General features: G+C 37.2%; 1 protein-coding gene and 1 long non-coding RNA gene across 14 annotated transcripts in view; one reads left to right on the forward strand and one right to left on the reverse strand.

The window, feature by feature from the left end:
* LOC112658663 (uncharacterized) overlaps positions 1 to 10,900 on the forward strand; it is a 28,008-nt gene extending 17,108 nt beyond the window's left edge. The window contains exons 2-4 of the long non-coding RNA XR_003135873.3: positions 4,567 to 4,734; positions 7,269 to 7,395; positions 8,807 to 10,900. This is a non-coding gene — a long non-coding RNA (uncharacterized LOC112658663). The remainder of the gene's footprint in view (positions 1 to 4,566; positions 4,735 to 7,268; positions 7,396 to 8,806) is intronic.
* A 39-nt stretch (positions 10,901 to 10,939) lies between these two features.
* SNAP91 (synaptosome associated protein 91) overlaps positions 10,940 to 15,485 on the reverse strand; it is a 139,874-nt gene continuing 135,328 nt past the window's right edge. For 12 of the 13 annotated variants that reach the window (XM_025444874.3, XM_049092310.1, XM_049092311.1 and 9 more), the window contains 2 exons: positions 14,252 to 14,354; positions 10,940 to 12,358 (listed from right to left, as the gene is read on the reverse strand). In XM_025444874.3, the coding sequence (XP_025300659.3) occupies positions 14,262 to 14,354 (93 nt within the window). In that variant the 3' untranslated portion in view covers positions 10,940 to 12,358; positions 14,252 to 14,261. The remainder of the gene's footprint in view (positions 12,359 to 14,251; positions 14,355 to 15,485) is intronic. The other variant, XM_049092313.1, reaches the window with a different exon arrangement.

Here is a 15,485-nt window from a genome sequence, read left to right on the forward strand (position 1 = left end):
CCCTACTCATAAGGCTCAAAGATACTTAGCAGATATGGTCTAATTGATCATGAAATCATGTTCTCATCAGATGAGGTAGTGTATGGATGGATTCATGACTCTTTATTGATTCACTATTTAACTGAGGGGAATAAACCTCTTAGATGGTTTTCTTTTCTACTTATAAATAAAGCCTAGGGAGGGAAATTCCTTGTCTACTTCTTTCTACATTTGATAACTGGCAGTTTGATTCAGTTAGTCCAACTGTCCAGAGCATGGTGGCCAACTTAACTTGCAATTCAAATCTAGGCTAGTTTGCTTTACCTCCAGGTAAGGTGGTGTCTTAGTTTTGGCTGCCATAAGAAAATACCACAGACTGGATGGCTTAAACAACTGAAATTTTGCTAGGTACCATCTTGCTGTGGACTCACATGACCTCTTCTTTGTGAACATTCAGAGAAAACGCAAACGAGCTTTTTGGTGTCTTTTCTTATTTTTTTTTAATTTTTAAAAGATTTTATTTATTTGAGAGAGGGAGAAAGAGCATGAGCAGGAGGGAGGGGGAGAGGGAGAGGGAGAAGCAGACTCCACGCTGAGCAGGGAGCTCAATGTGGGGCTGATCTCACGACCCTGGGATCATGACCTAAGCCGAAGGCAGATGCTTAACCAACTGAGCCAACCAGGAGCCCTGGTGTCTCTTCTTATAATGGGATAGTCTCATTATAAGGGCCCCACCTTCATGACCTCACCTAACCCCAATTACCTTGCTAAGACCCCACTTCTGAATAGCATTACTTTGGGGGCATGAACTTTGGGGGCATAGTCCACAACAGGTGTCCATTAAAAAGCCACAAGTTGCACCTTGTGCCAGCCCCAGGAAACCTCACAAACACAGCAGCCATCAGAGGAACTAGTCAGAGGGTCTGAATGGTAGCTCGAGGCAACTGATCTCCTTCTCACCACTTTCATCATTACGTCAAGTGCTTGTACCTGGCATAGAGGAGGTGACAAATGCATGCTAAAAAATACCACCAAGTATAGCTTGAGGCTTACTCTTTCAGGGCATTACTTATTCTGTGCTCTATGACAAGGCTTCAAAATACTAGAGGTATTGTCTTAATTGTATATTGCACTTAAGATACAGCTATATTTAAATAATAGGAATATTTATTTGTAATCAGAATTTTATTACTGAAATACTGTAGCATGGCACTTAAGGTGTCAGATATTTCCCATATTCCCTCCTGACTCATGTGTGTGTTTCTGATAAAAATGCCTACAAACTGACAGGAGCCAGGCTGCCGAAGTACTGCTCATCCTCTCCAGCTGCCATATAAAGATTTAATCAGATAATCTCTGCATCAAAATTTGTCCCTAAGTTCTTTTTGCTTTAGTATCATTTAAAATAAAAAAAAAATAAAATTTTCCGAAAACATCTTAAAATCCACTTACTTTCGTCAAGCACTGGGACTGCTACATGGCAGTCCACGTGAGCATATGATCCATTGCTGCATTCATTCCAGTATGGAGTTACCAAACTGAGGCTGTAACATCTGTGTTTGTAAACATTTTACTAATACTGAAACTCCCATTTATGTTATTGAAATCCTGTATGTATCAATTCATAAACTGAAAAAGTGTGCATACTTTCACCCACGTGGCATAGATAAAGTGAGTACTTCAGAAACTGCTCACACAACTAAATATAGAATTTGGAAGCTTCCTCTAGGCTCTTAGTCTGATGACCACCCATTTCCTTACTCTTCTAAATATTTTACTTTTAATTTCATCAGTAATTTGTAATATGCCATGCAATTAACATGTTATCTAGAATTTCCTTTGTGAATAAAATTTGAAGTGTCCAAAATATTAAAAATATTAGCCCAAAAATGAGTGACATGAAATTACTTTTACTCTAGATATAATCTTAACAAATTTGGTAATCTGATTTCTCAAGTTACAATTAGAAGGCAGCTGCAAAGGCAAGTCTACAATAGCCCCACGAAGTGACAGCGACAAAAAAGAAGGATGCCAGCAAAGTACTAAATTACTTTTAAAAAAGTATAAAGACCATAAAACTATAGTCATTTGGAGCTATTGTATTGGTGCAGTTAGTTATGTGAACTGCACTGGCCTATGGAGGCATATCAATATATGTCATATTTATAAAGATGATTACATGATCAATTTTAAATTTAGTATGTTCAGTATGAGTCTGGAAGGCATTATATCATAGAAAAATTTTATTTGAAAAGTTTAATATATATGTATTTATAGATATATATATTTTAAAATTTTTGGTTTTTTGAGGGACAGAGAATGAGTGTGGGTGCATGTGCACGAGAGTGGGGGTGGGGGCATGTGGGGAGGGGCAGAGGAAGAGAGAGAGAGAGAATCTAAAGCAGTCTCCAGGCCCAGCACAGAGCGAATCGTGGGGGCTCAATCTCACAACCCTGAGATCATGATCTGAGCCAAAACCAAGACTAGGATACTTAACTGACTGAGCCATCCAGACACCCCATTAACATATATATTTTTAAAGTCTTGTTTAAAAAAGAGAAACATCAGTGGTCTACATAATTGATTTGTTTTTATACTCAAGTGAAATTCTAATCTGAAAAATCAAGAAAAATACCTTTCCTAAATATTTTATCAAGCCTCCAACATCCTATTTTTTCTTTTAAAGAATTTATTTGACAGCACGAGGAAGCAGAACAGCAGGTAAAGGGAGAGGGAGAAGCAGGGTCCCCACTGAGCAGGGAGCCTGATGCAGGATTTGATCCCAGAACCCTGGGCTCATGAGCTGAACGAAGGCAGATGCTTAACCAACTGAGCCAGCCCAGTCACCCATCAAATTCCCAACATCCTTAACTGTTAAAATATTTGTGCATTTTGAATATTAATGTGTGTTATTCCAAGTTTAGAATCTGATACAGTTGCACCCTACTTATACATACATTTAGCACTATGGCATATAGATACAGCAACTCTGGAGTAATGGAAATAATTCAGGATATGGAATAAAATACCTTTAATTGTCTGACCACAGTAGACTGCCTTTATAAAATAAGTGTTCAGCAAATATAATAGCTAATTAGTATAAGATTATAGAAATTACCTTATATAATTGAAAGAAAGACTGACATTTCCTAAAAGCAGAGAGGCCAGCAATCATTTATCCTGAAGAACAAGTGAGTATGTTTGTATATAGTGCATGAGCTGGGAGGATTAGGGTAATGTACCTCTTGTTCTCTGAAACTAGTACTCCCTGCCTGCCCACCCCCCTGCATTATTTACTTCTAAGCTTCCAGCTTACTGCTGTTTAGCTAACAATACAATGTTTTTCTAAAAACTGCCCATCAAGGAGCTTATAAACTAGATAAACAATTAAGGGATTTCCTAAAAGCAATCCTTATAGTACTGAGTCTTCTGGATGGTAAGGAGGACAAGTTCCTTTGGGCTCCAAGCATCTTCCCCTTATCAGCCCTTCTCTTCCCATTAATTGGTAGGAGTCAGACTTTGCAATTTTTGTTTTATTTAGAGTTTACAGTTTAAACTACTGCAAATGACTCAGACACCTGATCACGAAATAGTATGAATTTCAGGGCATAGGAAAAAAAATGTAATAGTACATAATAGAGCGATCTGGGAGGACTCATTAATTCCCCCCACCCCCTCAAAACCACTTTAAATGGATCAGCTGTTAGAAACACTTGGAGCTAACCATCTTAAAAGACACAACTTTAAATTTCTCAAAATTTTTTCCTTGTGATACCTAGAAACATACTGTTTATTTTTTCTTTTACAAATTAGTATGGGCTTGGTGCCATTCTACTGCCAAACAAAAGTACCACCTTATCAAAGCAATTGCCTAAAAATAAAAGCATGCTGTTTTTGAGACAGACCTGAATTTAGTATTTTGCCACTGCACTTAGGAAATTTACTTTAAAAGGCTTTCTTTGTGGCCTGGGAAAAGAAGTGACGCTATTGTACCCACCAAATGGGCAGCTGCGCCACTTTGTGTAGACCAATGTGGCTCCATGAAAGGACATCCTGGGCAGCCATTGGCCCACAGATGGCAGCATCTCCCTCCTGCACATACCCCCTAATTAAAGCTTGGGTTTTGGTGGAAACTGCTGTATCATAATGCAATATGGACTACCTTTTTTTATGATTGGTAACTAAATGCCTCCATTTTTAGACTAGATGAAACAAAATGCTCTTTGTGGTTTTCCTATTTTGAAGTATTCAGAAAATTTCTTTTGCTGGCACCATCTATAACTTTTAAATAGAGCTACTCACTGTGATTCCACGGGATCTCTGGGTTTTCAGTGGTTTTCCTTAGCTTGGGTGCTCATCGGAATGCCCTAGGGAATTTTAGAAAGCCTGTTTTCAGGCCTCATGTATATCTACCCTGGAATCCTTCAGAGCAGGGCCCAGAGATCTATACTTGATAGAGCTCTCCAAGGACTGATGATGATCATCCAGGTTTGGTAACCACTATCATAATGTGTTTCCTAAACAGTTCTTCCACCTTTCATAGCTCTCCCGCCGTGCACAACGATGATGTCTGTCTTTTTCTTCCAGGTTAAATGCTTTCTTAGTTTTACCTGCCTTTATACATTTTCTTGGAAGCTACCTCAAGGACTTTGGTAATGGAAGTCATGGTAAACTGTCAACTACCCGTATAGTATTATTTTTATAAAGTGGAAATACATTTTAGCAATCATATTGCTATAATCCTGTTTTATGATGGTAAGAAATGAATCAAATTTACCAAACTCTTGAACATATGTTGAACATACAATCGTTTTACAATCTGTGAGAATCCAATTTTATGTATTTCTTGAAAATTAGATACTATATATTTTTAATTTATAATCCACTTCACAATGTAGGTTAGATCAATTTAATGTAATTCCACAAGCTTTTATTGAGCCCAATCTTAGGCACATGGGATATAGTTAAGTCTTAGAGTCTACCCTTCCTTAGAGAATTCATAACATACTAAAGAAGCCAGACATATATTTTAAAAAATAGTGTGGAAAAGGTTTAGTATAAGGTGAGGAGGGAACACATTTGAGAAGGCTTGACTCTCTCAGAGTGGGCAGATATTATACAAGACATGCTTCTTAGAGGAGGTGACACCTAGGTTGGGTTTTGAAGGATGAGCTGAAGTTTGTCAACCTCTCAATGGGGAACTTGGAGGAGGAGGGCATCCATGGCAGGAGAAACAGCCTGTGCACAAGTCTGGAAGTGTGACACTCTGGCGTGTGTTTAGGCTACAGTATTTAAGGATTGTTGCTATCGGAGATTAGCACACCTCCTACTGGTGAGGAATGACAAGAAATGAGGTTTCCAAGCTAGACTTCAAGCCTTGGAAAGATTTCTGGGCTTGACCGTAATGCTAGAGTTTTGACTTTAACCTTTAGATGACCAGGAACCGACGTAGGTTTTTAAGTTAGAGAAATGTGATTAGATGGGCATTTGGGGAAGGAAACCTGGCGGTAGGTACCCTTTAGGCTGGATTGAGGTGGGTTTGCGTAGGGATTAGGTTAGAGGCAAAAAGCCCAGTGAAGAGGCTGCTGGAGCCACTGTGGTAAGGAAGTAGTAGTGGGAATGGCAGAAGAGGGCCGTTTGGGAGACATCCTGAGGCAGGATGCTCAGCATATTCAGTAGCCCACTGGATGCAGGAGAGAATTGAGGGTGTCATGTCCCCCAAGTGGGAGACAGGAGACCAGGTAGATTGTGGGACCACCAAGCAAGACAGAAAAACTAGGCTTGAGGAAAAAAATGAATACATTTTCAGACATGTGTGTGTAACATTTTTGTAGACTATTTATCAGTAAGGCTGATAACATCCATACACAAAGAATGCAATGCCAAGAAAGTTATGTAACAAGCATATCTGGCTTTTTTAGTGAACTAACCTTTAGTTAACACATAACCACCCTGGTAAGTTATTTAACTATATTTTGTTCTGAACCCAATCAAATAGCAACTGTATCTTTGCCTCTGTTCTAAACTAAATGCTCTTTTAAATTTAGCTTTGAAGCCATAGTTTTGTTTTTCTGAGAAGGGATAGGTTTTTTAAAAACCTGGTCCTAAATTTACATCTGAAATATTGCATACATGGTCACAACTCTATTTCCTGTTTTCAATAGAGTACGAAATCCACGTGATCCAAAATAGCAGTTTTGAAAAAAATAATTCCAAATTTCCTTGGGACATACTTATAAGGCTTTTCAGGCTGTAAAGTTTACTTCCTAGTTTAGATATTAAAAAGACAATTACAAATTATAAAATCAGTTGAGTTACCCCAGAGATGTTCTCTACTCTGAAAGAAATGAACCATGGGATGTTTGGATGTGTGGAGATGCATCTAGTATTCAAGACTGGGTTAACAGCAGAGGGCATCATCAGAGAGAGATGACTGTCTCCCCCTCGCCTGGCTGGGAAGGGACCCTTCTTGGTCCTGACCCTTCTGCGTGCTGCTGTCCGCAGGCCTGGGTTCTGTTCCAGGCTAGTCTCTTTAGTCATAGGCTTTTATTCAAAATTATCTTGCTCCTGCAGCTCTGATGGCTACAACCTGCACACACGATGTCCATTCTGCTGGATATATTTAACTTCATCTGTATCTTCCATCTCCAATCATCACTAAATATTTTTAAAAAATCACTGTTAAAGTATATTTATTAAACTTTTTGATCTCCAGGTAGAAAGATTTAATTCTATTATAAAACATTTATCATGTCAGTATCTTCCATTCATGTTCTTAAAAAGTATCATTAGGTATTGGAAAATTAAGAAGGAGTCTCTAAGAAACCGAGTCAAACTCTGGTGGGTGCTGTGTCCTCTCTGCCCACTCACCCCCCAGTGCTGTGTTGAATTGAGTTGTATTTTTTTTTTTTGAGAGGAGAGAGAGAGAGAGAGAGAGGGAGGGAGAGAGAGAGAGGGAGAGAAAGAGAATGTTGGGGGGGGGAGGAGGAAGGAGAGAGAGGATTTTAGGAAGGCTCCATGTTCAGTGCAGAGCCTAACGTAGAGCTAGTTCTCACAACCCTGAGATTATGACTTGAGCTGCTGAAATCAAGAGTCAGATGCTTAACTGACTGAGGCACCCAGGTGCCCCACGAACTGTATTTTTATGTATAACAGGCACTTGCACTTATCAATTTTTTTTGCACTTACCAATTTTTAAACACATTTAGTACTTCCGGTGACCATACTTTACATTAAAGAATATTCCTTTTATTGACTATTTTTATACCTCTCTCTACTTTGTCCTTTAGTGTTCTTACAACTGTAGACAACTGGCAAAGTTTATAGTAACTGTAATAATTTGAAAAAGTAACAACAGCAATATGCATGAAGCATTACTCTGTGCCACGGATTTTCCATACCTTATCTCATTTAATGGTATGTACATAGATGGAAATTTTCTTCATTCCACAGACAAGAAAACTAAAGTTTAGAGAAGTTAGTTAACTTGCCTAAGGTAACAGGGAGTGTGAGCAGAAACCCTCTTCCATGGAGACTGATGCAAAATTCTCATCCTTGCACGAGTCCAGCATCACCTACAAAGTAATGTCAGGGTGGCGGAAGTAGGCATTTGGAGAGACTGAACAAAAAAAGGTGGTGCTGGGGTTCTTTTATTCACACACAAAAAATATAATCTGATAAAATGTAACTAGTAAATTTCATCTTTCAAAGATGAGAACAATTCTTTATTATTTTTTGAAGATTTTATTTGAGAGAGTGAGAGCACTAGCAGCCAGGAAGAGTAGAGGGTGAAGCAGATTCCTCACTGAGCAGGGAGCTAGATATGGGACTAGATTCCAGGACCCTGAGATCATGACCTGAGCCAAATGCAGACACTTAAATGACTGAGCCACCCAGGTGCCCTGAGAACAATTCTTTTAGATCTAAAGAAGCTGTTTTCAAAGTATAGTTGGGGGATGCCCAAGGGCTTCAGAGACTCTTTCAAGTGGTCTGTGTGATCAAAATTATTTTTATAATAATACTGTGAGGTCAAAACTGATTTTATAATAACACCAAGATACTTATTTTCTCACAAATGTGCTCATGGTAGATTTTCCAATGACTGTTTGACATGGGATACTGACAGCCACAGTGAAAGCAAAAACAGGTGTAAGGAGGAGGCTGTCTTCTGTTAAGACTAATATTAAAGAGATTTGTAGAGATGGCAAAACAATGCTACTCTTTAAAATTTTTTGAAATTGTAATTTTCATAAATATTTTTTATTTATGTTAATATGTAATGATTTTAATACTTTTATTTATTTTTTAGAGAGGAAGAGAGGGGAGGGAAGAAAGGGAGGGGCAGAGAGATAGGGAGAGAGAATCTTAAGCAGGCTCTATGCCCAGTGCAGAGCCCCATAGGGGCTCAATCTAACAACCCTGAGATTGTGACATGGGCTGAAGTCAAGTCGGATGCTCAACCGACTTAGCCACTCCAGTGTCTAAATATTTTTATTTTTAAATGAATTAAAGACATTTAAAAGTTCCTCAGTTTTAAATTCTTACACATAGTAAGCATTGACAGACAGAACCCATATAAATGAAAGCTTTTTGGGGGCATCAATAAAAAGTGCAAAGGTGCAGAGTGAAACCAGAGTTTGAAAACCCTTTGTACAGGAGTTATAGAGTACCTACTACAGAGTCAATTATAGAATTCCTTTATGTTTCAGAATTGTTTGAACATGCATACATGGAAATGAACTCAGATGCACTGCAGCTCTGAGAGTTTAGCTAAGGTTAATTACCATATCACTAAATCGCAATCACAGCTCTCTGTTTCTGTTTACAGAAGGGATCCAAATAATGTGCTCACTAGTGAAATCTTCTGTCAGCAAGGCTCCGAGAAATTGAGATTTTCTTACAGCCCAAGAGGATGAACAATAAACTACCACAAAACCTGTTGCTTGGAAAATATAAACCAATGTGGCTTCTCAACTAAGATAACATCGATTTTTATTTTGAACCAGTTTTTCCACACAAGAAACCCTATGATAATCACTGCTGCAAGAACATGCCCCTTTTCCACCAACAAAAGTCTGGGGATATATTATTAAAGGTGTCTACCTAAGAGGGAGAAGGAGGCCTTCACACAATTTATCTTTCTGTGACTTTCCATTTCTCTTTTTATGTGTTCTCCTTTCCTCCTCTCACAAACCCCTCCTAAAGTCTTTGGTCTTTATCCTTTTTAAGTACAATAAATTACATAAAAAAGAACAAAGGAGGCACTTTAATATGGAAAGAACTACTTGCAATCATTATACTATACAAAAAGGGACTCAAAATCTTCAACTAAAGATGAGTTTTAATTGATGTTAGTTCTGTTACAATGAGCTGACAGAGAGCTATTAAAACTCTAATGACATCTGACAAACGTGCCATAGGAGAGTTATTCTTCAGTAGTTGGAAATATGGTATTAGCTCAGCAGTACCCAGGTAAGTGAGGACATGTCTAAGAACTAGTATACTTGTATTCATCTCACAGACACCAGCACCTACTAAAGTGCTAGTTCCTGAGGGTACGAACAGGAGAGGTTTCTTGCCTGTGAGGCTCACAACTGGCCATAGCAGATGCCACTGTCACAGATGATTATAATATGTTAAGTCCCACAAAGTTTGATAAAAACTGTGCTGAGTAGAGTAGGGTGGGGAGCCATGATAGACAAGTGGGATTTAACAGAACTGCTGGAATTGGTGAGGTAATTCCAGGAAGAGGGTCCTGCGTGAGCCCAGCAAAGTGCTTGGTGTTCTGCTGCCTCAGGAGAGGAATGGTTATGCAGAGAACAAGGGGCATGTACCCACATGTACTCTCTGCACGCAGAGGATGGGGTTGAGCCAGAGGTGAGGCTAGAAGGGCATGCTCTCCATGTGGAAGAACGTCATGGGTACACTGGACCTGTGTTGAAAATTATCCAGAGAGGTTCACTTTTTAAGTACCCAGAGCACCTCGTTCAGCATCTCATCTATATGACAATTCTATAAGGATCACCCAGAGCCTCACTGCGGCAAGGTTCGAGTGTCTGATTTAAAAATAATGCTCTTGAAGTTTCATCTATTAAGAATTTATACCATGTGAGCCATTCAATGAAGAGAGAAAGCTTATTAAAAAATGCAATATTAAAAAAATACAATATTAAACTTAAAAGTACTTAAAGTCTAAAACACATTTCTATTACAATATGCCTACACAGTAATATATGACCAAAATGTAATCTATAAAAATTCATAATACATAATCAGATACTAGCTTTTGAAAGTTAGTTCTCAGGATATAAACCCTAGTTAGGGAAAGATAGTTTTAGAAATAAGGATATGGGAGCACCTGTGTGGTTCAGTAGTTGAGCTTCTGCCTTGGGCTCTGGTCGTGATCCCGGGTTCCTGGGATTGAGTCCCTCATCAAGGCTCCCCACAGGGTGCCTGCTTCTCCCTCTGCCTATGTCTCTACATCTCTCATGAATAAATAAAACAAAATCTTAAAAAAATAAATAAGGATATACTTCTAGCTAAGAAATACTTCTATTTGAGATTGCACTACTTTTTGAGTCATTGTCACAATCTAGTTATAGGCATAAAGTCAGTTTTCTAGATTTCTCTGAGTTTATGGGCGTCTTATTATTCTTCAACTTCCATGGAGAATTCTCACAAAACTAATATAAGAGCTGTGTAATTAAAAAAAAAAGTTCATCCTTTTCTTTTTTGAAATATGGAATTTCAGCTTATTTGGCAGCAGCCATGAGTCCCAAGTTTAATGACAACTGATAAAATGTTTTTTCCCTCATTTTAAATTTATTGTAAAATAATAAGAACTATGTTGGTATGGACAACATTTTTCACTGTGAATGTTTTTAAATTTTCAATATTTTATATATGCTGTGTGTCATTTGAAACAGACGTTTTCTCTAAAAAATAATCGAAAAGAGAAAGATTGTGTTTGCATTTTCTTTGTTCAAGGTGTTTATTGCATCTCAGAGGGCGTACATGCACTGGGTTTTTAAACTGAAATAGAAAGAAATGCCATTTTGAAATTGGTTTTAGGTAATTTTTTCCCCATTACAGTGTATGTTATCCCCACAGTAAATTCAGATACAACCACTTTTAAATGGTACCATACATCTATTAAATAATTTGAAAAATAGGCAAACACCTTTCCAACCCAATATGCTTTTACGAAGAGCTGCCAAGCCACTAGCAACACTGATCAACAGTGACCTCATTTATGCGTCAAAATCTTAAGCCAAGCCATCAGCACATACAGTATGACAACAAATTAAAAATTAAAGAATACAGTATGTACAGTAAAGGATACAATTCTCTGAATTAGTTTAAATCCTAATCACAATGGTACAACAAAACCTACTCTGAGCTCAATTGAAGGATGAAAGAACACTAGTCTACAGAACACACAAAGAAATAGTAAATTAACAGATGTACAGAAAACCCACAATAAAATAAAAATATTTGCAGTAATCTTTAAATTACACATATACTTTGGGGTGCCTTCATAATCATTTGAATAGTACATTTCTAATTGCATTTTCACGGACAGGATAGAAATGGACCCTTTACTTTTCAGTGCATTTAATCAAGAATGAATAAATAGGTCAATTTAGATGCAAAACCTGTCAAATATAATCAAAATATACATTTTAATGTAGCAGTGATTAAATATGGAATTCTTTCCATATGATTTTTTCATTCTTGATAAGGTAGCTTCAAGGAGAAATATTTATTATGGACGTTAACCCTTATATTTTTTTTTAAAACAAAATTTCTTAACATATACAGTGCCACAAAAATAAACATTTCTCACAACAGTTGAAGTTCCTGTGATTGGAAAAATGTACTCCACACCGAAAAAGTTTTGTATATTTAAGAGTGTTTTCCTTACTATTTGATATTATCACACTATGTTTGTAACAGAGATACAGAGAAAAAGAGAATTTATGGGAAGAGTTTAGGTTTGTCCAAAAGTCATATATACATCAAAACCCTCAAAAACACAGACACATCTTTCCAAATGGCTCACCACACAACAGCTGCATCATCCGTCCATGGGCGAGGTCCAGAAAAGCACTAAAGGCATCAGAAACATCCATTCATTGTTTTTACATCGTACAACACACAAATAACCCAAATACACTACAATTTTGAGAGTAGGGATAACAGCTAAGGTAGTACACATTCCTAATGTTCACTTTCACAGCTGTGCTACATGTTTTGGAAGAGAAGTTACGAGTAAGCATTGGGTTTGGTACTGGTGGCTCACTTTGAAACTCTGAGCATCAATTTTATTTGAAGTCTCCAAACTCATTATTTTTTTCCTATTCAGTCACAAAAATTGCAGCTGTAAAGATAAAAAGCACTTGAATTAGAAAATAACATTATACACTCCTCAAACATATTGCCTTCCTGGCAATTTTACCTCACAGTTACTAGGAAAAATCTTCATGCAAAGGATGTCTTTATAACAAATTCACATTTACATACTTTCCACAATTCTTTGCTTAAAGTTTCAGCCAGGAAGAAATTTTTAGAAAATATTTTAATGTATAGTTTCATTCTAGGTAAAAATTGTATCAGCAAAATTTTGAAAACATGGATACTTAGGATAAATTTCAGTAGTGAGACATTTACTATTAAATAAGAACAGTTCACCCTTAAAAAAGGGCAGATGGAAAAAAAAAAGGAATGGCAGTGATTTTCATTATTTTGGCCTCTTTTCAGTTATGGCATTCAGTAGTTTACTCAACAGCTGAACAAGTAACAGAACAGAGGAGGAGGGAGGTATCAAGGTGACTCAGCGCCTTTGCAAATGCGGCTCCCCCTCCTCTGTCCCCAGGACCGCCAGCCCATGCTTCACCAGTCATCTCTGCCTGGGAATCTTCCTGGGGTTGAAGGCTTACGAGTTACGTGGGTAACTCTTTTTCATAAATTAGTCTGTGTCTGTCTCCCTTGTGACCATGAACCTCTGAGAGCAGGGGCTATCTCAAGCATCTCTGTTTCAGGTGCTCATCAGAGCTCCTGGCGCAGGATGAGAGCAATATTTACAGAAAGATAGCTGGATAAAAGGCTGCTCCCTGCAGCATCCTTCGTCAGTCCTGAACCTATAACGGCTAAGAAGTAAGTGCTCATTGCCTCACTTATGCCTACACCAGCCCAGCCCAAAATGGAACAGAAAAGTCAGACACAAGGAGGAATTACTTGACTAAGATGTCAATGCCTCAAAATGATAAACTCATCAACCTTGTATAAGAAAACAAAAAATCATAAAGTAGGAATCCACAAAAATCTTAGTATGCATTAGAGAAAGTTTAAATATATGTGTGTGTGTGTATATATAGGTTGTAAGCTGCATTATACAAATTACACTGGACAGTGGTCTCAAAACTTTGACACTCTTATACCTCCCTCCAGTGTGCAACCTTGAGCAACTCACTCAATGACAAGGATCAGTTCCTTTAGCTGTGAAATGGAGACAGAAAATATCTGGCTAGTATAGATCACAGGGTTTCATTTCCCACAGGGACAACCAAAGGAGTTCATGACTAGGAAGTGGGTATGAAAAGTACTGTCTAAAGGAAAAGCAGTATTACTGTTTCTCCACTTTCTGCAAGTACTTGTTGAGAATCTACTCATTGTGTTAGGTGCTGGGGTTAGCAGTAAACTTTTTTCCTTTATCAGTTTCTTTCCGTATGTCCATTATTAATTATGTCATAAATCATGTTAGAAATTTAAAAACAGAATGTTAGAAATTTAAAATTCTGCTTGAGTGCAGAAATTGCTAAGGGTAACTAACAATCTAAGCTTTGAGGAAGCCAAGTAAGGATAAACAAAAAATACAATTTTGTAGCCAAGTATATTCTTAGATGTTTTCTAATGCAATATAATAGATGTTAGCTTTCTATAAATTCCTGTCATCAGGTAATAAAGTGGTAATTTTCTAATTTACCAAGTAGCTTGGGCAGTTTTTTGCTTTATCAATAAAATCTTTGTGCTTTTCAGGACAACTTGGAGGCCTTTCTCCCTCTTAGTTTTGTAAATTAATTAAGATTAAAAAATTTATTGATAATTCATTGGCGGCTTTGAATATTGATTTAAAAAAGTATAAATACTCAAATTATTATTATTATTATTTACATGTGTTCAAAGCACAAAAGTACAAATATCATACTTGAAATAGCTAAGCATTGCATAAGTCATTATTACAAGCCCACAGGAAAAGCTCAATATTAGATACCTTAAATTGTTTACAAGAAATCCTTGATGTTAAGATCCGCTAATGGGTCCTTTGCTGGAGGTTTCTTGGGACTCTGAGTGGCAGGTGTAGGGCTTGGAGAAAGCTAATGGGGAAAAGCCAGCCCAGGATAGCAGAAACAGAAATCAAACAGAGAGACAGGTAAGCATTAGGCAGAGCACATGACACAGAAAACAAACATGCAGAAGATCAGATGGCTAAGGGATTACAAAATATACTTAATTTTACTTAGCCACAGTGTTGTTTAATTTTGGTTTCATAAAGTACACTTCAAATTATATTTGGCTTTGCTGAAATTCTTTGATATCAGATTTAGAGGACTCTGGCAGAACCATATGGGTATGAGTTAGGGAAGATGCAGAAAACTCGTCACATACAGATATTATGAATATAGAGTACAGTAACACAACAATCACTTGCTCTAAACAAAAGCATTTTTACTTTGAGTTATTAGTACTACTAAACTAATGAAGGAATTTTAATGACTTTTCCTTATAGTGAGAGTGAGTTTAAGGGAAAAACTGAAAGGAAATAATTTGCAGAAAGTCACTAAAGAAATTACTTTAAATTATTAAATATACTAGAATTTCACTTAAAGTGTTTTAAATGAAAAACAGTCAAGTTTGGGGGCACTGTTTATTTCAGATGAGAAAAGAATTGCCCAGGTATGAATATCATTAACTTCCAATAATTGCCTGTCCAGCTCGCAGAGAAGATTAATTAAATGCTATGGAAAGAATTATATTGCACTTGCTAGCAAAAGCAACAAAGAATTAACTTACCTTGTTTCTGCTTAATCCCTAAATTATTTCATTGTGTGACAGACATAAGCTTTGGAAGCAGCCTTTGCAGGAGTGTTAAGGTTTGAAACCCTGAAAGAGGTCATGTAATCTGTATAGAATAATGTGTCCTTTGAGTTTAATTCTTCTTCTATGTTTGTAACCTGAGAGAAATCTCAGAAATCTGGGGTGATGAGGTAGCAATGTATGTTTTTATTGGTTCAGTAAATAGAGCTCCAGAAATAGAGATTTTCAGATTTGTTCCCATGTCCAGAAACTATTTCCTTATTGCACTACCTATTAGTCAAATTTCCATTACTTAAAACAGGAATCATTCTTCATAGAAAGATCAGAAAAAGATAAATGCAAGGGTTGAAGTTGTTTGGAAGGTAAGAAATTCAAGAGTTGATTCATCATTAATAATTTGGTGAGATGAC

This window comes from Canis lupus, chromosome 12, assembly GCF_003254725.2.
Source record: "Canis lupus dingo isolate Sandy chromosome 12, ASM325472v2, whole genome shotgun sequence".
Taxonomy (NCBI): Eukaryota; Metazoa; Chordata; class Mammalia; order Carnivora; family Canidae; genus Canis; species Canis lupus.